Source organism: Emericellopsis cladophorae (assembly GCF_022114955.1).
Source record: "Emericellopsis cladophorae strain MUM 19.33 chromosome Unknown NODE_20_length_315653_cov_120_781897, whole genome shotgun sequence".
In the NCBI taxonomy this organism is placed as follows: domain Eukaryota; kingdom Fungi; phylum Ascomycota; class Sordariomycetes; order Hypocreales; family Bionectriaceae; genus Emericellopsis; species Emericellopsis cladophorae.
The window spans coordinates 255,017-276,149 of NW_026250945.1; the positions used below are offsets into that span (position 1 = coordinate 255,017).

Sequence of the window (21,133 nt, forward strand, 5' to 3'; positions counted from 1 at the left end):
TGTACAACAGCTTATCCACTCTGGCCGGCTCACGAAAGCGGGCTTTGTGAAGAATGCTACCAGATTCTTCTGGTATAGATCAATATTTGGAGCCGGAGACAACTCGAGATAGTCGTTCGACACCGCTTGCATCCGAACGCCCCCACGATCATTGAACAACTGCACACTGTTCCTGGCCTGATGTTCGTTTTGGTCAGGCGGACAGTGTGTTGTTATAAACTTGTCCCTGTGCTTAAGTCGAAGGGACAGACTCGCAACTGAGGTGGAGTACTGCATATGTTTGTTTGGGGCGTTCAAAGCAGACTTGTTGAGTGAGATGCATAGTGTTTTGTACAAAGGTGATGCACAGTAATTTTGGTGGGTGTGTCTCAGCCACCACGCCAACAGCTCATATTCAAGAGCATACGGACCAAAGTCATTGGATGATTGAAGCGATGCCATACAGAACTAGATCATTTAAGTTTTGAGCGAGGGAGCTTCTCATGACGGCGATCGAGCACTTGTGGGACAGAGCGTAGGGTAACCTGCTGCGTCTAGGCAGGCGAACAACGGCAATTGATGAACGAGCGAAGGTGATGGTGGCATCATTGACTGAGAAAACCACAGGCTGACGGGAGAGCCGAAGAACAATAGCTACTACTAGCAAAGACTAGCGACGGCCAAAACGATTGCTACAGAATAGTCTCGGTAGACGCTGGCCTGAGTGAGACCTCTGTCGTCATTCGTCACCCCCTGATCCCGGATGTCGAGGAGATTGCCGTTGCCCTGACAACAGCGTAAACAAAAGGTACTCCTCCACCGCCCAACCATGCAGTGCCACGAAGGCATGCAAATGCCACATTCCAACAAGAAAAACCCGCCAGCATTGCTATTCTGCTCCAGCATTCCTTTCCCCGCGTTGATACCTTTTGATATTCATCTCCACAGACAAGTCTTACAATGGCCCGCCGCAACAAGCGAGGCAGGGCCGCAGCAGCTGCCGCCAACGACTTCACGATCCACGAAGACCAGCCTACACCCATTGACGACAGCGACATTCGAGACTTTGCAAACGGTGCGACCGAGTCGAACCTGACCAAGGCCAGCACCCTCGTCAACGAGGATGCGAGCGCCGAGAATGACGAGAAGAGCGTCGAAGCTCGCTTGGACAGCATGTTGGAGGAGCTGGGGGATAAAAAGAATACAAGTGCATCGAGCTCGCGACGAGAGTCACTAGACTCTCGCAGGGACTCGTTCGACTCTTTGAAGAGGAGCAGAGACAGCCTGCATGAGGCAAACTACACAGAGGACAACGTTTCCAGACGAGAATCTGGCGCCTCCTATGACGCCACTGACGACTCATACTCTCGACGAGACTCCAACGGCACCGATTCCAGCCGCGGAGAGTCAAGGTACTCGGAGTCTCAGGATCAATCGGCGCTCGATGACAGTGTCCTAGGCGATCATTCCACCACGTCAGAGCATTCATCCTCCTCTCTCCACCGACGAGCCTCGGGTCGAACTGAAGCTCTGATCCATGCTGCTGCCCGCAACATCGTCGACCAGATCCATCGCAGCGATGACGATGAATCTGACTTCACGGAGAGCTACGTCTCCAATAGTAGAGCCTCGAGCCAAAACTACTCCAAAGTGCCGTATGTACCTGGGGCTCGAGATATGGGAGTTCGTCCTTCAGATGCATTGTGCTACGTGAGCAATGGACCTAGGAGACGATCACCTCCCCCACCCTCCGATGACGAAGAGGACGCCATGACGGCCAGTGCTAGGGTGTCAGACGCACATTCTCTCGTGCGCGAGGACCTGACGGGCAATGCCGAGAGTGTCGTTGACGACGCCCATGAGCCCTTCCTCGAGCTTGTGTCTGAGGTCGAGGGTCACGAGCAAGAAGGCGATGATTTTGAAGACTCTTGGGCCGCACTCGTCGAAGGTCCGGAGGAAAAAGCCGCCAGACAATCGGCCCAAGAGGCCAAGGAGGCCGAAGCGCACATTGTCGAGAGCGTCCCTTCGCCCGTCGTCGATGTCGTCGAGGTCCCCGCTGATGAAGCAGCGATGGAGACACTCGACATTTCGGCGGCTGCGAATGATGACGCGCCAACTTGTGTAGAGGAGGAGGCGGTGGACACTCAGCTTCCCAAAGAGGTGGAGGAGACTCATGTTCCCAAGGAGGCGGAGGAGGCTGATGTTTCCAAGGAGGTGGCGCTTGAAGCTGATACATCAGTGCATGAGCCCATTGAGGAATCAATCCCCGAGCCTGCCAGTATCTCCGACGAGTCTGCGGTCGAAGAAGACGTTGCGGCTGGTAGGTCTGCCCATCAAGAAGGGGAGCTTCCCGAGCCTTCTGCCGAGGTCGCACAACACGAAGAGCCTCTATCAGCAGCGGTAGAGGAGCCTGCGGCAGAGCCCACATCGGAAGAAACCACAGAGTCTGTACAGGTCGCCTCCAAGGAAGAGGAGTCAGAGCCCGTCGCTGAGCCTGCATTGGAGGAAACGACGGATGCTGCTCAGGTCGCCTCGAATGAGGACGAGCCAGAGCCCGCCGTCGAGGAACCTACGGCTGAGCCCACATCGGGACACAAATTGGAATCTGTTCAGGTCGCCCCTGACGAAGAGAAGTCAGTAGCCGACGCTGATGTTGGCCCTGAAGTTATTGAGGAACCTGCGGCTGAGCCCACATCGGAGGAAACGACAGAATCTATTCAAGTCGCCTCCCATGAGGAGGAACCGGAGGCCATCGTCGAAACCGCCCCTGAAGTTGTAGAGGAAGACACTGAGAAAGCTGCCGAGTCCACCCTAGCGTCGGCGGAAGACAGCAACGCGCTACCAGCCGAGGAGCCTACAGCATCAACCATTGATGAAGACGATGACACTGTCGCTGCCTCCGTTGATACAACTGCGGAAGTCGCTGCCCCCATCCTAGATGAGCAACCAGAGCAGGCTCCCGTAACGGAAGATGCTGCATCAACTGCCCCTGGTATCGATCAAGCACCCGAGGCTCCCGCCACAGGCAACGCCGAGGGCGAACGCGAATTGGATACGGCAAGCCAGCCGGACCCTGATCATTTCGAGGATCACGAAAACTCAATCATGGATCGCTCAGCCAGTCAATGCGGCGACTCGGTGATCCAGTCCATTGAGAACGACGACGAGCCTGTACCCGAGGAGAATGCCGACAGCTCTCACAACGAACACGAGGACGACGTCTTCAGCGACCACAGCCCCCGAAGCTCAGTGGGCTCTACCTCAGGGGAGGATCATCGCCAGCATCGCGAGATCAGCGAAAATGTCACGCATCGGACGCGCACGCATCGCATGTCTGACTTCTCCCACTACGAGACGGATGACCAAGACGAAATTTTTATCCCAACAGTACGGGGGACGCCCCGCCCACCGTTCAGATCTCCATCGTCTGTCAAAGCAATACAGATGTCCTCGCCAGCTCAAAGTGTGATCGGCTCAAGTCGCTCCAGCCGCAGGACTCCCATCCCCTCGGGCTCGAGGCTTGGTTCGCCAAGTGCGCAGTACTCCCCCAAGAGGACGCCTCCAAGGTTCAGGCGGGCCACGCCACCTCTCGTTCTCTTGCATGTCACCCTCTTGCCGCTGCGTTGGGGCTGGGGTGACGTGCTCGAGCAGGCGTCCAGCGAGCAGCTGAGTGAGGGCAGTAAGCGCCTCAAGCAAGCATGGCGACAGCTCCAGGATCGCATGGGCGACACTACCTGCGAGCGTGGCATCCTTCTGCCGCATCCACAGAATGACTTTGAGATTCTCGAGGAACGACTACTCGAAGCGCTCGAGCTGCCTCTTAGGAGAAGGGCACGGATCCTCGAGTGTGGTCATTATCTGGGGCCTGCGAACGAAACGACAATTTTAGAGGAAAGCTCGGAGGAAGAGGACGACGAAGGTGTCTTTGAAGACTCACACCGTCAATCTCGGAGCTCTATGGAGAAGAAGCACTGGTGCAATACTTGTCGTTCCGAGATTCGCTTCGACGCTCTTGGTGCTGACAAGGTGTTCCGCGTCAAAGTATACGCGAGCAACGGACTTGTCAAAGCTGGTGCGTGGGAGGCTTGTTGGAAAGAAATGGAGCGGGTTGATGTGGAGATTGAGCCAATTGTTGAGAGCGACATCCAAGAGGAGATGGCACGCCTGGATGACGAGCAGCAGCAGGCCCTGGAGTTGCATCAGGAGCAGCTCGAAGAAGAAGAGGAGGAGGAGGAGGTCGAGGTCCAGGCGGAAGCGGAGCCGGAGTGCATGCCCGAGCAAGAGCACATCGAAGAAGAGGTTCACGAGTATGTCGAGGAACCAACAGAGGTGCACCACGAAGTTCCGTCTTCGCCTGTGCCAGAGATCAGGGTTACGGAAAGCCCTGCGCCGCCAAGCGCGGATGAACAACAAAGGCAACACGACGAGCGTCTGCGAGAGATCTACGGACACTCACCGGAGCCTGTTGCCCACCCCATTGCTGTGGTCGAGCAGCCCCCGCCCTCGCCACAGCCTGTTGCCCACCCCATTGCTGTGGTCGAGCAACCCCGACTCTCACCCGAATACACGCAACGCCATGACCATCAGCAGCAGCACCATCATCATCATCACCAGACACCACCACCGCCACCTGTAGCGGACGAGTACGCTCGGTACCGAGACCGCAGGCAGTCGGCTAGCCGGGACGACTCTCTGCCAGAGCTGATATTGGAGGCGACCAAGGTCATGCTTCGTGACTCGAAGAATGTGGCCATTCTGCTAATGAGTGTTCTGGTCCTCGTCCTCGCGTTGCGGGGCGGAAGCAGCGCGGCTAGCTTCGACAACTTCCCCGTCATGGCGAAGAGGGAAATGCCGGCCGTCGTCATGCCTGAGAGACCTATCAACCAAGGCCCAGCTACAGTGACGGTCACAGCAGCTGCTACACAAAGTATGCTGGATAGTGGCACAATGGCTACCGTGACAGTGACCCAAACAGCAGCTGCGACTCAGGCAAGCGTTGAGTCGCTGGGGCACGAGGAGGTCAAGACTGTGTCGACACATGAGATTGTCAAGGTATATGAGACCGTTACCGAGACTGCCTTCGAAACCAGTACTGTAACGGCGCCTCAAGCTTCGGCCCTGGAAGAAACAACAATTGTGAATTTTTCGGATATTCGTGTTGAGGGGGTTGAGGCAGTTCCCGACGTTGCTGGCGCGTCTGTCGCACCAGAGGGCGATTTAGATCAAGCCCCTGAGCCGGTTGTGGGTGAAGCTGACCCGAACATCGACAGGGAACAGGAAGAGGAAGGGGAGCAGGAGGTTGAGCTATGAGCGTGTTTTTTTCTTTCCGCATATCGAAATGGGATCTTTGGCGTTGATTGGGCACTATATGGATGAGTCAATGAACCAGTAATTAGACTGTTGCCAGAAAAAATCGAACACAGTTTTATGACACTCTCAACCTGCACGTTTCCGGCCGTGAGTAATCATGACGCTGCTCATTCATTCCTTCATACGTCTCTTCTTCGTGAACACCACGCCCCTCCGTCAGAGCTGTATGTTCACTCCCATGCAATCGACGGTCCATTCCCTCTTTCCCAGTAGATTTCTCAACCACTCTGCTCCCAGACCCGTCCACCTTGCCGCGCGCTCGGCCTGCATCTTGCGCAGCGCGCCGCCGACCACGGCAGGCAGGATAGTTTCGTGTCCAAGGTAAGGACTCGACGCGCCCATGTCGGCGCTGCTGCCCGGTCGTGGATGGAACCACTGCGATGTATCGCGGTCAAAGAGGCATTGGTCCGACCAGACGCACGAGGTGCAGAAGAGGATGAGGAGGAGCAGCGAGCAGTAGACGCATGGGCGGTTGAGGAAGTAGGTTCCGATGAAGAAGAGCAGGATGAATGCGGGCGATGCGTTTGTCGGAATGAAGAGGAGTGGGAGCCAACTGGAGAAAGGAAGAATAGGTCAGTACCTAACAATGTTTGTACAGAGGCAAGGTAGAACGGGGTGCGCTGTGCTACTGTACCTTCGGAGGCAGAACATGTTGATGATCTGGTGCGTTTTTACACTTCGACCACGCTCCTAGAGAAACAGAATGTCAAGTGAGACCCGTCAGTGCGAACGCTGGAAATGCATGGACGTCGCGCGCGCGTGTGAAGGTGTAGGATATCGTCGCAGGGTCCCCAAATTCCGGACTGAGACATGATGATGGCAGACTGCTGCTGGGAGCTTTCACCGCCTGCCTCATTGGGGGTGGGGTCGGATCGAATGACAGTGGACGGGGGGGGCGGACGGCTGCGCTAAGATAAGGAACAGGGCTGCATGGATCCTTATCGATACCGTCAGCTTTCCATCAACAGTGGCATGCATGCACCTTGCCTTGAAGCTGTTGCCACAGTCATCACGGCAAAGACTTGAGTATGATCTTCTCCTCATCGCCCAGTAGTTTGTTGCGAACTCATACCCAAGTCCTCACTCTCTTCTCCCTGTCCAGCATCCATCAACTTTTCAGTGACCGCTTTACGGTCATGTTCACGCTGGCACTGCAGCAACTCTGGGGCTCCACCCAATCAGAGACGTCATGACTGGCTGATCGGGCGCCACATCACAGGCACTTCTCCACTCGGTTTCGAGTTGGGCTGCTACGCTTGTCTGAACTGCCAGCCAGCGCCTCCACTGTCCAGCGCGCTGCAGCTTGCGGTCTGGCCTAGCCTTGCTGCACCCACCACCGACTTTTCCTTCCTTCCATCTACCTTACCTCTCTGGCCTCTCCCAACCTCATCTCTTCCTCCATCCCTGCACAAAGAAAATCTCCTTCCTCAAAGCAGTTCCTTCATCTCCCAGAGACTGCTTCTCATTACCTTCTAGCGGCTGTCCCTGCGATGGACCATTTGCCGCCGGCGCCCACGCCGCCCGTAAACAACAACCAGCACAGCAACATGGCGTCCAACGGCGCCGATCGCACATCAAACTTGCTGAACCTTCTCAAGTTCAGCGGCTCTGGTGCCCGTGATCAACAGGCCCAGCAGCCATTGCAGACACAGCAGCAGCAGCCGCAGCCGCCCATTGGGTCCCAGCCGGCCCAGTCGTCGCAGCAGCATTCGCCTGCTGTCGAGCATCAGCCGCACCACCATCAGCATCACGCACCACTGTCGCCGCCGCAGCAAAGCTACCAACAGACCTATCAGCAAAACTCAAACCAGAACCAAAATCAGAATCAGCACTACCTAGGGTATCAGCAGCAACCGCCGCAATCGCATCAATACCAGATGCAGCCACAGCAGGCTCATGAATCGCATGCCGAGTACCAGCACCGTATTCATCAGCCTGCACCCGCAGCGGCTGACCCTAAAGGCTTGCTCGCCGCGCTGATGCGTGGTGCTCATGACTCTGAGTCGCCTGCTCCCCGACCTCACGAGCAGCAACACTCGCAGCATGCTCAGCAGCAGCATGTCCAGTCGCCTCCTCAGCAGTCTCAGCCTGCCCAACAGCAGCAGCAGCAGCAGCAGCAGCAGCAGCAGCAACAGCCCCAAGCCAACCCCTTTGGCAGTGGAGGCTCGCCGCCGCCTGAGACGAGGTCGTATCTCCTCAATCTGCTCAATCGCCCCAAGCCGAGCCAGAATGAACAGCCGATGATGGCCGAGACGTCACGATCGAACAACGACACCCCGCAGTCTCCCGATTTAGGCGAGCACACTCGCGAGTTCTTGTCTCAATTCTCCCAGCAAACTTCGGTCGATGCGTACGCTGCTGCCAAGCAGTACCAGGCCCAGACGTACGGACAAGGCTATGGCAACGAGCAACATCACCCTCAGCAGCAACAGAAGTCGGATGACCCTGGCAATGTCGAGCTCTATCAGCAGTTGATGGGAACCTTGGCACAAAAGTCGTCTCCCCACGGCAGTGCTGCCGCCCACTCTGCGTCCGCCTCTGTGGCTGGTCAGCCCTTCCAGGTCCTCATGAAGGACCACTCCTCCCCGGCTGGCTCCCAGCATCATGGTTCTCAGCGTGGAGCAAATGAGAGCCACCACGATCACCGAAGCCCTGCCATGAGCCCCCAAGACCTTCACCGTCATAAGGCGAACCGCACTTCGTCACTTCACTCTCACCAGTCTGCGTCCGTCTCCAAGCCAACTCCGACGTCGATGGAATTCGAGCGTCATGGCGCGCCCGAGCACAAGGAAACTGTCTCGGAAGCTGTCACTGATCTTGGCCCCAAGGCAGACCGCGACGCTCGCGAGGCGTTGAACAAGGCCGAGCATGAGCGTTCCGAGGCTGAAATCGCCGACGAGCTCGACAGAATGCTCAACGCCGACTCTGATGCCGAGTTCAATCGCAACGCCCGCAACGTAGCTCGCGAACTGCAGGACGAGCTCGACAAGAGCGAGAACGAGGGCGCCCTTGACCAGACGCTGCCCCGTGAGGTGGCCGACACTGTTCGCGAGATTGTCGACGAGACGGCCCAAGGTGTGGCGGACAGCTGGGAGAGCGCAGACCAGGAGGAGATTGTGGTCATCGAGGAGAGAGAGGAGCCACCTGTCAAGGTCTTCAACTTCCCCATGAAGCCATGGATCTCGGTCAGTCTCCTAGCGGGCACTGCCGAACCACGTCCAGAGTTTCGCTATGAAGCTGTTATGGATGTCGCCCGTCTTAAAAAGGAGTTTGACCAGATCGACCGCAACCTGTACACTGCCTCGCCCAATTACATGACCTACGGCATGTCCAAGCAGGGCGGTCTGCGCATCATCCGCCAGGAGGATGGGAAGGACGCCAAGGTCTTCACCGACACCAAGGACCGCATATTCAACGTGGCCATGTCGGTGACACCCGCTGACTATGAGGGCACCTACCGCGAAGCCATCATTGGTACCGGCATCAGTGGCACCGTCTACTGGGTGCAGATCAGAGACGGAGAGAAGGACCATACCGAAGATGCGCACCTCGAGCAATACGGCTTTGCCTTGCCGCCCATGAGCTCGTCGGAGGGTGACACCCCCGGCGGCGTGCTCAAGACTCGCGCGCGGGCTTCTACCAGCCACCCCGGCTTCTTCGCCGTTGGCCGTGGCAAGACCATCAACTTTGTCTGGCCCTCCTACATCATGCAGAACAACCTTTTCAAGCCAGGCCACGACCGCGTTGTCGACACGGAGAAGTTGCTGTCGCAGTGCTCGCTCAAGATCAACACCGGTAAGGCCGGCAAGGACTTCACCTTCAGTCAGGATGATTCCGTGGTCGTCTCGCTAGACAAGTCCGGCCGAGTCAAGTTCTGGGATGTTCGTGACTTGACCGCGACGAAGAGCGGCAGCGACCCTCGCCACCCTGTGCCTGAGCACACGTCCATGGAGGTCCGGGATCCCCTGATGACACTGGGCAGCACACCCGAGGGCGAGAAGGCGTGGCCGACCTCAGTCCTGCTGCTCGACAAGCAGCGCCCTTACCAGAAGCGCTGTGCTTTGCGTTACATGATTGTTGGCATGAAGCAGAACCACACGCTGCAGCTGTGGGACCTCGCGCTGGGTAAACCAGTGCAAGAGTTCAACCTGCCGCACAGCAAGGAGTCGGATGCGGTGTGCAGTGTCATGTACCACGCCGCCTCTGGCATGATTATCATCGGCCACCCAACCCGCAACTCGGTCTACTTTGCCCATCTGTCGGCGCCCAAGTACAACCTCAAGAGCATGTCGCAGGCGGAATACATTGAACGCCTTGTTGCGCAAGACTCCTCCATCCCTCAGCCGGATAGTACTGCTGTCATTAGTGGAGTCCGCGAGTACTCCTTTGAGAACCGGGGAGTCCTCCGCAGTCTCGACATCCTGCCGCAGCCCGCCATAGCGCAGGACACTGACGAGGCCGCCTTGTTCGAGCTGTACGCCATGCACTCCAAGGGAGTCGCCTGCCTGTTAATCAAGCAACGTGACCTCGGCTGGTCCAAGGACAACAAGGTGCTCGCCCCTGTCGATGCGGTTAGTGAAGGTATCGTCACCGTCTCCAAGCTGAAGACACCCCAGGCCATGGAAGCCGAAGTCAAGGAGACGCCTGTCCCCATTCGCAACGGCAATCGTGGGGCCAAGGACACGACGGCTGCCCCCGTTCCGTCCGTCGACACTTCTGTTGATCCTGACACCTCCACCAAGAACAAGCCGGAGCCCAAGGACGTGGAGATGCCCGCGGCGCCCCCGGTCAAGGAGAATCAACCCGAGAAGCCAGAGCGCAAGCCTCGTAAGAAGAAGGGCGCTGCTGCTGCTGCCGCGGCTGCCGCGAACAACCAGGGGGACGCCACAACGAATGGAGCATCGAGTGGTCCCAATGCAGGCAAGGGTGGAAACGGCTCAGGCATGTCCAACGAAGCACTCAACAGCGCCGTCGCCAGCATGGAGACACGCATCACAGCAGGCCTGGCCGACGCTCTCAAGGGCTCTCTCAAGGGCCTGCAGACCCAGATCGACGACAGTGCTCGCGAGCGCGACGTGAGCTTCAATGAACACCAGCGCAAGCTACTGGACATGGTGTCCGAGGTTCTGAACGACAACACCCAGAAGGTGCTGCAGGCACTCATTCACCACCAGTTCACCGAGCAGGTCATCCCTGCGATTGGCGAGACTGCTGGCCGGGCTGTGACGGAGCTGCTGGACCACAAGCTCCAGCCCAATGTCGCCAAGGCTGTCCACAAGGAGATCCAGAACACTCTGCCGCAAGCTGTCAACCGGTCTCTCCGCGCGAATGACTTTGTGCAGAGCGTAACCGATCGCATTGGACCGCATGTTGCGCAAGCCGTGCAGCAGGAGGTGGTGGCCTCGCTCACGCAGCGCCTCGCGCCGACGCTCACCAACGCCGTCACTCAATCGACAAAGCAGATGTCGACCGACCTGCGCCAGCAGTACCACGAGCAATACGAGCACCTCAAGGCACAGCGTGCTGCTGACTCGCATAAGATTGATCAGCTGAAGACGCACGTGCAGCAGATGGCGGACATGATCTCGCAAATGGCATCGTCGCAGTCGGCGTTGCAGGCTGAAATTCTGAAGCTCAAGCAAACCCCCGTGCACGAGCTTCCCGGCCTCCCAGGGCCGCAGGGTCATCCTGGCATGCCAGGTCCTCAACAGAGCTACGGCGGTGGCGTTCACGGCCAGCCGGGGCCCATGCTGCCCAGCCAGCAATCCAGCTATGCGCCCAGCCAGGCCCCGAGCCACGCGCACACCTACGCTGGCTCCCCCCAGTACGCCCGCGGCGGGCAATTCGTGACCAGCCCTCCCGGCTCTCACGCGCAGTCTGAGCAGCTGGCCGGCTCGCAGCACAGCGTGTCGGCGATTGCAAGCACTCTGGCCAGTCAACTGAACCGGCCCGAGGCGCAAGCCGACCAGGATCTCCAGCAGCGCAGCCGTCGCATCGACCAACTCATCCAGGAGGATCGCCTACAGGACGCAGTGATCCAATGGATCCAGAGCGGGCATGAGGATCTCATCTTCAAGCGGACTATGTCTCGCTACCCGCCTTCCAAGTTTGAGAACCTGCCACCGCTGATGCTTCTTGTCATGATTGCTACGATCTCCAAGGACATCAAGCCCAACGCGCTCCTGAAGGAGGAAGTGGATTGGATCGAGATGGCCATCCGGTCGTTTGACAATGACATTCACAACCACGTAAGTTTCTGCGGTGCTCGCGACAGGCGAACAAGAAAGCCATCTAACAGGGCGACAGGACTGGAACGCGCAACCATACCGCGACGTAGCCCGCAGCGGCAAGCAGACGATGCAGCTGCTCGTGACGCGCATGCAGGCGCTGAGCAGCGGCATCCAGCCCGGGTATCCGATCGACCCGTTCCTGGCGAATGTGGACAAGAACAAGTTGGACTGGATTGTGCGGACGTCGGACAACATCCTGCACAAGTTTGCGGCCATGGGTCACTACGAATGATCTGAGCATAATGACGATGTGACCATTGCATCGCGGCTTGGTTTACTACGACATACATATATGAGCCGGCGTACGGCGACTTGGATTGTTTCTGCCGCTGTTTCACTAGGGAAGAAGAGGGCGTCCCATGGCTGGCTCGTTGTGGGACACGATCCCCCCGACCAGCCTGGGGTCGATGACTGAATGATGTATATCATACCAACTCACGCACATAGTATTGGCTGTTTGTTAGCACGCGAACGGGTTCACATGGCATGGCGCGCGCTCTTGTCTTGTTCTGCCTTCTGTTTTCTCGGCTCATGTGGGGGGAGGCCCGGGAGAGAGCCACCCCTTTGCTTTGGGTCCATGTTTGTTTTCGATAGCAGAGGAGAGTGTCACGAGTTGGAGAGATTCCTGACCTCGTACGGTGATTGGAGAAGTGAGGGGGGGATGTGAGCACTGAGCTGTATTTGATACGTGTAGTAGCGAATGAATGAGAGACGTCTGTCTGATGCTTGATGAAGTGTCACCATGCAGTGCAGGCTGGTGGTTGTGAAATTGTGGCTGTCACGATGACGATCATGTGGGGGCTGCCCGGGTGTTACAGTGCGCTAATCCGATGGAGCGATGAGGTAAGCCGGGTCCGCTAGCGGCTGTGCCTGAGCCTCAGGGAGGCAGACACGCGACCTCGTGCCTCCTCCAGTCTGCTTCAAAGCACCATTTTAACGTTGGTCGCGTCGGCGCGGTAGTAATCCCCGATGACCGACTGATTGCTGGTGGTTGCCAGCGGAGCCGCCATTACAATTCAAGTACTCGTCCAAAACGGAAAAGAGCTACCTTTTGCCAGCCCAGGACTCCAGAATCGGATTTCACTTCACGCTCTCTCGGCTACGCCGGCTGCATGCTGCAACGCGCGATGCGTGACCAGGCCTCCATGTCGCCCTGGATTCGTCTCGTGGGCACGTAGTGTTAGCCTTTGCGCTGGGCGGATATGGCTGGCTGGGAGTGTCTCGTCCCTGGCGCAGTCGGTCGCCAATACCTAATTGACTGCTGCTCGCGTGCCTTCCCTCTATGCAGCCCTCCCCTTCTTTGAGTTCTTCCAGTCCCAGTCCCCTTTCGGTTCTCCACATCCCGGACAGTCTTTTTTGCTTTCGACTTGATTCCCTTCGTCTTCATACCAAGTACTGTAATACTACGTACTCACGCGACCGTGTTGTTGCTGAGGTCAATTCGCTCCTTTCTACGCTCATCATGTCCATCCTGAGCAAGACGATCCTTGAGCCTATAGGTATGGACTTACATGCCCCGGTCGGGACGCTGGGCTCGAAAAGCCAAAAGGCTAACACGCACAGTCATTGTCTGTCTTTTCACCGCGGGGTGCCTCATCAACCGACGTCGTGACAGCCGCTCCCCGATCGACGTGGAGAACCGACCGCTGGTACACGAAAATGGCGAGCCGTCCACGCAATCGAGCAGTCTCTCCTCGTCCCCGTCGCTGAGCGCGGTGGACGTCGGTCAACAGCGAAACATTGTGTGGGAACTGCTGCGCAGGTTCTGGAGGAAATACCCCTTTTTGCCAGAGATCTGGTACTGGAACTTGACATACTGGTGGGTTTTGTTCATGGCCCCAGCCGAGGAGACCTTGCTAGGCCAACCAGCAAGCTTGCAGCCAACAGACAGATGCTGACAGGAGAGCAGGGTGTACCAAGGGCTACGAGCTGTGTCCGCGCGACTCATTGCCGAAAATGCGTCCGTGTTCGAGCGGGCGAAGCAGCACGCCCTCGCCGTCCTCTCGATCGAGCAGCTGCTGGGCATCGACGTCGAGCTCAGCGTGCAGCGCTTCTTCCTCAGCAACTACCCCGACTGGATGTCCGTGCTCGGCAACATCTACCACTCGCACATCTGCGTCGGCATCGCGTTCCTCGTGTACACGTACACCTACCTACCGTTCCCGACCTACCAGCGCATCCGACGGACGATTGCCATGGACAATGCGGTCGCATTCGTCATTGTCACCCTCTGGCGGTGCAGCCCGCCGCGTCTGCTGCCGGAGGAGTATGGCTTTGTGGACATTCTGCACCCCAAGGTCAACCCAAACGACAACCCGTGGCAGAACAACCGGTTCCAGCTGACGATTGCGGCCATGCCGAGCCTGCACTTTGGCACGGCGCTCTTCTTCGCCGTCTCGCTGTACCGGTTCGCGCCGCACACGCTGGTGCGGGTGCTGGCGCCCGTCTGGCCGGCCATGATGCTGCTGACCATTGTCACCACGGCGAACCACTTTCTCATGGACGCCATGGTGGGCGCATGCGTGCCGCTCGTCGGGTGGCGCCTCGAGTGGATGATTGGGGAGCTGGCCGTGGTGCAGAACTGGGTCTTTGGGCCGATTGCCAGGAGGATGGGCGTGGCCGGTGCCGAGGAGGAGCGCGCAAGGGCTGTGCCCGGCGGCAAGGGGATGGAGAATGGGAAGGGGAGGATGGACTAGAAAGAGTTGGGTGTGGAGTATTATTAATGACGAGGGGGGTTGAGCTTGACCATGGCGCAACCTTCAGACTTGGGAAAAAGAGTGGCATATGAATGGTCTGCGGACATTTTTCATTTCGGGAAAAGGGGACATGTGCCGATGGCGACGACATGAGCTTGCTGCTTGCATTGTGATGCGACGGCAGCTGTCGAGACGATAAGGTTTCTTGCAGCGTGGCACCTTGAAAGCTTCCGGGCCAAAACTTGCCTCGTCGGGATTTCCTCGCCGATGGTCACGCCTCTCGACACCTCACACCCACACTCACCACACTACGCCTTTGACTGCAAACTTAATTGCGCGTTTTCGTCCCTCGGCATTTGCAGTGTAGTGCCATTCAACGTGGAGAACGAACATTTGCTAGTCGAACCCACCGGAGTGGATCTATCATAGACGTCACTCTTTACATATCTCATCCATCCATCATAAAAGGCCCCTCCCAGCAACTTGCGACGACTCCGAACCCAGTACATGCAAAGCTTGAAGAGATTCTTCACCATGGCGCCTACCTACAAGCAGTGGACGACGGAACTCGATGGCGTGGACAAGCTGAAGATGGGCGAGGCCCCCATGCCGGGCGACCTCGAGCAGGGCGAGGTGCTCGTCAAGGTCCGCGCTGTGAGCCTCAACTACCGCGACATTGAGGGTGAGTCTGTATCTTGTTCTGCAAAGAGCATCATTCTAATGTCATTGCAGTCGTCTCGGGCGACTACGGCCACCACCAGTCTCTGACGCAGTCCTCCTCCCTGGTGCCCTGCTCCGACATGGCAGGCGTCATTGTCTCGTCCAAGTCGTCCCGGTTCCAGGAAGGAGACCGCGTCCTCTCCATCTTCAACCAGACGCACATCAAGGGCCAGGTCAAGGAGTCCGATATGGCCTCCGGCCTGGGCTTCCCCTTGAGCGGCGTCCTGGCCGAGTACCGCGTGTTCGACGGCGAGGGCCTGGTCAAGTGCCCCGACTACCTCAGCGACGAGGAGGCCAGCACGCTGCCCATTGCGGCGGTGACGGCGTGGATGTCGATCAACACCTTTAACCCCCTCGGGCAGTACCTCGATGTGTCCGCCGATTCGTCCTCCTCGGACACCAAGAAGCCGACGCTCCTCGTCCAGGGCACAGGTGGCGTGTCGGTCGCCGGTCTGCAGATTGCGCGCGCGGCGGGGCTCAACACCATTGTCACCTCCTCGTCCGACGAGAAGCTCGCGCGCGCCACCAAAGACCTGGGCGCGGGCACGACGGTCAACTACCGCACGCACTGGGAGTGGCAGGAGGCCGTGATGAAGGCCACCGATGGCGCGGGCGCGGACATTATCTTCGAGACGGGCGGCGCCAAGACGTTGCGCAAGTCGTTTGACTGCGTCGCCTTTGGCGGCCTCATCTCCTGCATCGGCTACCTGTCCGGCAAGGAGGACAGCGGCGACGAGGTCAACCGGCTCAACATCAACGTCCTCGCGCTCCGAAGGAACGTCACCCTCAAGGGCATGCTCAACGGGCCCAGGGAGCGGTTCGAGGAGATGCTGGGCTTTTACGCGAAAAAGGGCATCAAGCCCATTGTGAGCAAGACATTTACGTTTGACGAGGCCAAGGACGCCTTTGCCTTTGTCCGGGATGGACAGCACTTTGGCAAGGCTGTTATCAAGGTATCTACGTAGCCGCCTACGGTAGTTCAAATGTAGACAATCAAAGAAGATCGCGGCAATCCTGGTCGATGCGACACGCGCTATACGTGCGGCTGAACCCGCCCGTCCAACGGCAGTCAATCTCTTGGCGCGAGGGCGGTCTAGGTGCATTTCAGCTGGCAGGCATCGCGGCGCTTAAGTCCCTTTCAAGTGTAGAGACGTGGGATAATGGCCTTGTTGCGGAAATGAGAGGATTGCTGCAGACACGGAGAGCGGAATCGGTCTCTTTCTTCCCTCCTCCGCGCTGGACATGCGTTGCTGTTCGACAATCCTATATATGTAGCTCGTGCAGCTGCTGGCTGCTGTGATCACAGGCTACTTCACGGATCACACTCCAAAACAAATTGACCGCGAGTGACCACCCGCGTATACAAGACAAGATGCCCTCCATCGCCGTCTACGTACCTCTTCTCCTGGCCCTGCTGCCCGCCGCCCTCGGCCAGACCGTCACCCTCAGCAGAGACATCCCCTACGCCGCCCACCGCTGCGTCCAGTACTGCGTGCAGCAACCTTATGGCGCAAGAAAGGACATTGGCGCCGCCCTCCAGTGCGGCGACCCCTACGAAGAGGACTGCTACTGTGCCACAGAGGACGACTCCCTCACCCTCGTCAGCGAGCACATTAACAACTGCGCGAGCACGAGCTGCTCGGCGGGCGACTTGACAAAGGACGTCAGCAGCATGCGCAGCTACTACGCTAGCTACTGCCGCGGCAAGGGGTACACGCAGGACTTTATCGAGGGGTGGTACACGGCGGCCACGGGTCCCGAGGCCACGGAGGCGACCACCACGGCGACGGAGGAGGAGGAGGAGAAGGAGGAGGCCACCAAGACGACTGCGGCTGAGGAGACGGCGGAGGGGAGCGAGGGCGAGGAAGGACAGGTCGTGGAGACGTCCACGGACACGACGGTGGCCACGCAGACGCGCGAACCGGAGGACGACGGCGCGTCCATCTCCAGGGGTGAGTTGTCCCTGCTGCTCGCCTTGCCCCTGGCGGTTGCTCTGCAAATTTCGTAGGGGGGATTAGCGAGAAAGATGGAAATAGTACTTTTGGCTCATCCTCTTTTGTGTCTTGTAGTCATCGTCAGCCGCACGTCCATCTTGTGGGTCGACAACACAGCCGAGCCCGACGCCAGCAAAGAAGAGGATGGCGGCGGCGGCGTCAACAACACTGCTCTCGGGGCCGGTCTCGGTGTTGGCGTGCCACTCGTGCTCGCCCTCGTCGGTGTGGGCATCTGGCTTTGCATGCGTCCGCGGCGGCGCAAGCAGGTGTCTTCCGAGGAGGAGGAGCAGCAACAACAGCAGCAACAACAACAACAACCGCCCTCCTACTCGCAAGTCAGCGTCGTGCCCGCCGTGCCCGCGGCAGGTGGGACAGGCAAGAAGACTGAGTCGGTGTACAAGGTTGTCGAGACGCAGCAGGACAAGCTGGAGCTCGGGGGTGAGGGGATCCGGAGAGAGCTTGCTGGGCAGCAGATCCATCCCTTTCCTGCCCAGACGGTGTATCCGGCGGTGGCGGTGCCTGGTCAGCACGAGATGATGGTGGAGAACATGAACCGTCCGCATGAGATGCAAGGTAGTGTGCGGGCCTCGGAGAGACATGAGCTGCCTGGTCAGTATCACTATTGATGAAGGGTGGGGGAAGACATACGTACTTGATGAATGTCCGAAGCAATGGTAAGCCAAGAAACATGATCTATTCGTGACAGGACGCACTTCAACTTCCAACCCAAGCTCAACCTCAATTACTGTGCATATTCAAGCTAGTCATAGTCCAAACACAACCGATCTACTCTCGCACTATGCAGCTCTCGCCACGGCCTTTCCTTCCTCGCCCCAGGTAAAATAGCAAAGGAAATAAAAGCAGTCCAACCAAGCATATGCTGACCTCCCAACCAACGCCACCCAGGTTTCCCACTGGGAAATCTACATCAGCCCCATGAGAGACTCTAGCCAGTCTCTCCACGGTGACTGATGGCAGAAATGATGCAGCCCAAACATTGCAACACTTTTCGGTTCGTTTTCTTCTTCCCGCTTCATCTTCTTCCTCCTCTTCTGGTTTCGAGCGCACGCCGTCTTCTCAGCAGCACTGCTGGCGCCACCCCATATGATCCTCGCTTCTAGCTCCCTCCTCCCCGCAGCAAAATGTCAGAAAAAGGATATCGATGCGATCCATCCGCTGTCGGGCCGCTGCCCTAATCCATAGCCATCCGCGTTGCCGCTATTACCAAAGGTGGCAAGACGGCAATCTGTCGTCGTCGTCCTGGTCAGACGCGGTGTGTTGTTGCCTCCCCCCTGGCCGCCACAGGTGTGTGGGATGCAAGTAGTATAGCCGGTGTCGCTGTTGTCTAGACGTAAGGTCGTGAAAGCGTCGTTCATCGTCAAAGGATATGGCGTTTCAAAAAAATTGCTTTGTCCCATACTTCTTCTCCAAATAAGGGGTATTCGGGCAGATGTCTCTCTACCCCAGGCCGACGAGAACACGTTCCGCGCTCTCCTCAGACCCTTCATCTCATCCATGTAGCGTCGTCATCGTCGTCAAAACAGGGCCTGACCGCAAACAGAGCGTGGCGCCTCTCCGCTGGTGAGCGGTCCGTGAGCCTTGCGTGCGGTCGCCATAAACAATTGTACAGATGCAGGAATGCGTCAAATCGCACAAAAAAAAGGAAATCAAGACGGGTGCAACGTAGTGCTTAGTGGTACCTCGACGAGCCGGTTGAAGTAGCACCGATGCGGGCACCGCTGTCGGACGAATCTGGAAAGAAGTTAGTCAAGCTGCAAGGAAGCGAGTCAAGATGACACATACCGCTACCGCGAGCCATGTGCCCGTTGGCTCGACGAGCGCCAAACCCTGTCGAGTTCTCCCACTCGGGGTTGCGTGGCTGCCTGTCGGGAGCGTTCTTCGTGTTGTTGCTTCCGCTTGCGCCAGGGCGCTGGCTGCCAATGGCACCGGCGGTGTTCCGTGCTTGGGCTTGAAGACTGTTTCCGTCAAAGCCTCCAAGGTTGAGGCTGTTGAGACCGCCTATCAACGAATTGCCATTTTCTCGACCGGTGGGAGTTCCTGCATGGCCAGGGTGACCACCAGCGCTCATGTAGTCACCGAAGCGGGCTGAGCCGCCTCCGAGACTGGCTCCAGGAGCTAGGTAGCTGGAGGAAGCCTGCGAAGGGCTTGGCGTGAACGATCTGAGATCAGCGAAACTCTTGGCTGCACGCAGGTTGTTGGGAATGGCCGTGGCGTCTGGGCTGTCAGGGATCTCCAACGTCGGGTTCTGGCGGCCCATCATGTGCGAGTAATTGTTGCTGGCCCCGCGGTGCTCGCGGTCGGCGGCGAAGTCGAAAGTGGCCGCGCGGCTGAGACCACGTTTGTGGATGTCGAGAGGGTTGGCTGCCATGGGAGCATTGATGGTGGGCGAAGGCTGACGCTTCAGCACCGTAAGCTGACGCGAGTCTGCTTCGCCCATGGACTGATGCTCGAGACCCATGTGGTGTGCGAGGATGTGGATCGAGCGGCGGTGTTCGGGGGCCATGCCAGTGGGGAAGACGAGCACCTCGCGTGTCTCATCCCGCTTGAACATGGCCAGCTCGGTGTAGAAGTCGAGGGTTTGGGGGTCGTTGAGGTCCACATCTCCCACCTGGTTGGGTCCGCTTATGTCACGACGAGAGGAAGGCCTGCCAATGTGCGACCCTGCTCGCCCTTGGCTCTGTGACAGTGCGCCTAGCGACTGGATCGAGCTCTGTTGGTGCAGCATGGGGGCGCGGTGTTGCTCCTCGAGTTGACCACGTCTTTCCCTCTTCTCGCGCTCGATGCGCTCACGCTCTGCTTCGGGCAGCATCTTCTTGTATTCCACGCGTAGTTTCCGGCCATGCACATCCATGCCATTCAGGGCCTCAATCACCGCCCGCGTGTCCTCGGCCGACTGAAAGTTTGCGAATGCAAGACCGCGGAAAACACCATTATCGAAGTGGTAGTTGAAGGCATATGGCTGCGGCAGTTGCATTTCGAGCATAATCGACGCCAGGGTCTCCTTTCGCACGGCGAAGGGAATGTTCTTGATGACGATGGCCGTCGGAATGAGTGACTCGGGGTCAGATGGGGAGGATCGGAGGTCACTTTGCGAAGCGTGCGAGCCGAGATGGTCGATTCTGAGGCCGTTATTCATCATGGGGCTGTTAGGAAGGCCAGTGGGAAAGCCTTGCATGTTGCCAGATGGTCCCATGTTTGGATCTGTCCAGGTCTACAATTTGGGTCAGCAAGGGCAAGGGAAAAATGGGCTTGAGCAGGAGAAAACACACCTGGGGCAGGGCGGCCCGCCGATTGACGCTGCGCTGCCTGCTGGGTCCATTCACAGCACCGTTGACTGTCGCGACGCCGGCACCGTTGTAGTTCCATCCTGGTTGCGGGCTGTGGCTATCAAGGAGATAGCTTGGGATGTTGCCGGACATCGTTTCCATGCCACCGCGGTGGAAGGAGCCATTCCTGTCGGGCGCGCCGTACAAGGCAGATGATCCCAGGGGCGCATCAAAAGGTCGCTGCGCCTGACGAGAGAGCGAATGGCCACCAAAGGGGCCAAAGTTATGGCGCGTGCCGGGGGAACGGTTTGCGGGCGTACCGTAGTCGAGGTAGCCGATATCCTGGGGTGGTTGTGCCATCGCTGTAGGACAAGATTTCTGTGCGGTTGGTCGAGATGGCTGGAGGAAAAGGTGGCTTTGAGGGTACGTAGGAATATCGCGCGGGCGGATCAAAAATGGTAAATGGAGTCGCTCGGGCCGGTCCACCACATGGACAGTGGCAGTGTTTCCACAGCTGGAGCGGTGTACGATGCGGCAGAGACGTCCCAGCAACAAGTAAGTAGTAGTAGTAAGTAGTCAAGCGACAATCCAAAATCGTGCTGTGACGACCAGAGCAATATAGCCGTGTTCCAACTTTTTCTTCGAATTCGAAGTGTAGACCGCGGCGTCAAACTAAATCGATATAGCTGTATACTCCACAATCTCGCGCGGCCGGTACGATGGTCGAGTGGTGGGAATCGTGAGCCAAAAGGCAGAGCTTGAAAGTCGTTGCAAGACGCCAGACGCAGTCCAGGCTC

At 58.0% G+C, this 21,133-nt stretch overlaps 6 protein-coding genes across 6 annotated transcripts; 4 read left to right on the forward strand and 2 right to left on the reverse strand.

Moving 5' to 3' along the window:
- Positions 1–939: 939 nt before the first annotated feature.
- On the forward strand, positions 940–5,289 carry J7T54_005310 (uncharacterized protein; the record flags this gene model as incomplete). The annotated part of the gene is made up of 1 exon (XM_051506256.1): positions 940–5,289. The coding sequence occupies one exon, from the start codon at positions 940–942 to the stop codon at positions 5,287–5,289; it is 4,350 nt and encodes a 1,449-aa protein (XP_051362455.1).
- A 216-nt stretch (positions 5,290–5,505) lies between these two features.
- On the reverse strand, positions 5,506–6,000 carry J7T54_005311 (bladder cancer-related bc10; the record flags this gene model as incomplete). The annotated part of the gene is made up of 2 exons (XM_051506257.1): positions 5,506–5,902; positions 5,984–6,000. The coding sequence occupies 2 exons, from the start codon at positions 5,998–6,000 to the stop codon at positions 5,506–5,508; spliced, it is 414 nt and encodes a 137-aa protein (XP_051362456.1).
- Positions 6,001–6,896: 896 nt separating this feature from the next.
- Positions 6,897–11,871, forward strand: J7T54_005312 (uncharacterized protein; the record flags this gene model as incomplete). Its single annotated transcript, XM_051506258.1, has 2 exons — positions 6,897–11,597; positions 11,656–11,871. The coding sequence occupies 2 exons, from the start codon at positions 6,897–6,899 to the stop codon at positions 11,869–11,871; spliced, it is 4,917 nt and encodes a 1,638-aa protein (XP_051362457.1).
- A 1,230-nt stretch (positions 11,872–13,101) lies between these two features.
- Positions 13,102–14,335, forward strand: J7T54_005313 (uncharacterized protein; the record flags this gene model as incomplete). The annotated part of the gene is made up of 3 exons (XM_051506259.1): positions 13,102–13,138; positions 13,203–13,458; positions 13,549–14,335. 3 exons carry the CDS (start codon positions 13,102–13,104, stop codon positions 14,333–14,335), a joined length of 1,080 nt encoding a protein of 359 aa, XP_051362458.1.
- Positions 14,336–14,869: 534 nt separating this feature from the next.
- Positions 14,870–17,675, forward strand: J7T54_005314 (Zinc-type alcohol dehydrogenase-like protein -like protein; the record flags this gene model as incomplete). Its single annotated transcript, XM_051506260.1, has 4 exons — positions 14,870–15,017; positions 15,068–16,008; positions 16,362–17,007; positions 17,125–17,675. 4 exons carry the CDS (start codon positions 14,870–14,872, stop codon positions 17,673–17,675), a joined length of 2,286 nt encoding a protein of 761 aa, XP_051362459.1.
- A 1,064-nt stretch (positions 17,676–18,739) lies between these two features.
- On the reverse strand, positions 18,740–20,696 carry J7T54_005315 (RNA-binding post-transcriptional regulator-like protein; the record flags this gene model as incomplete). Its single annotated transcript, XM_051506261.1, has 3 exons — positions 18,740–18,801; positions 18,853–20,281; positions 20,340–20,696. The coding sequence occupies 3 exons, from the start codon at positions 20,694–20,696 to the stop codon at positions 18,740–18,742; spliced, it is 1,848 nt and encodes a 615-aa protein (XP_051362460.1).
- Between the last annotated feature and the right edge of the window lie 437 nt (positions 20,697–21,133).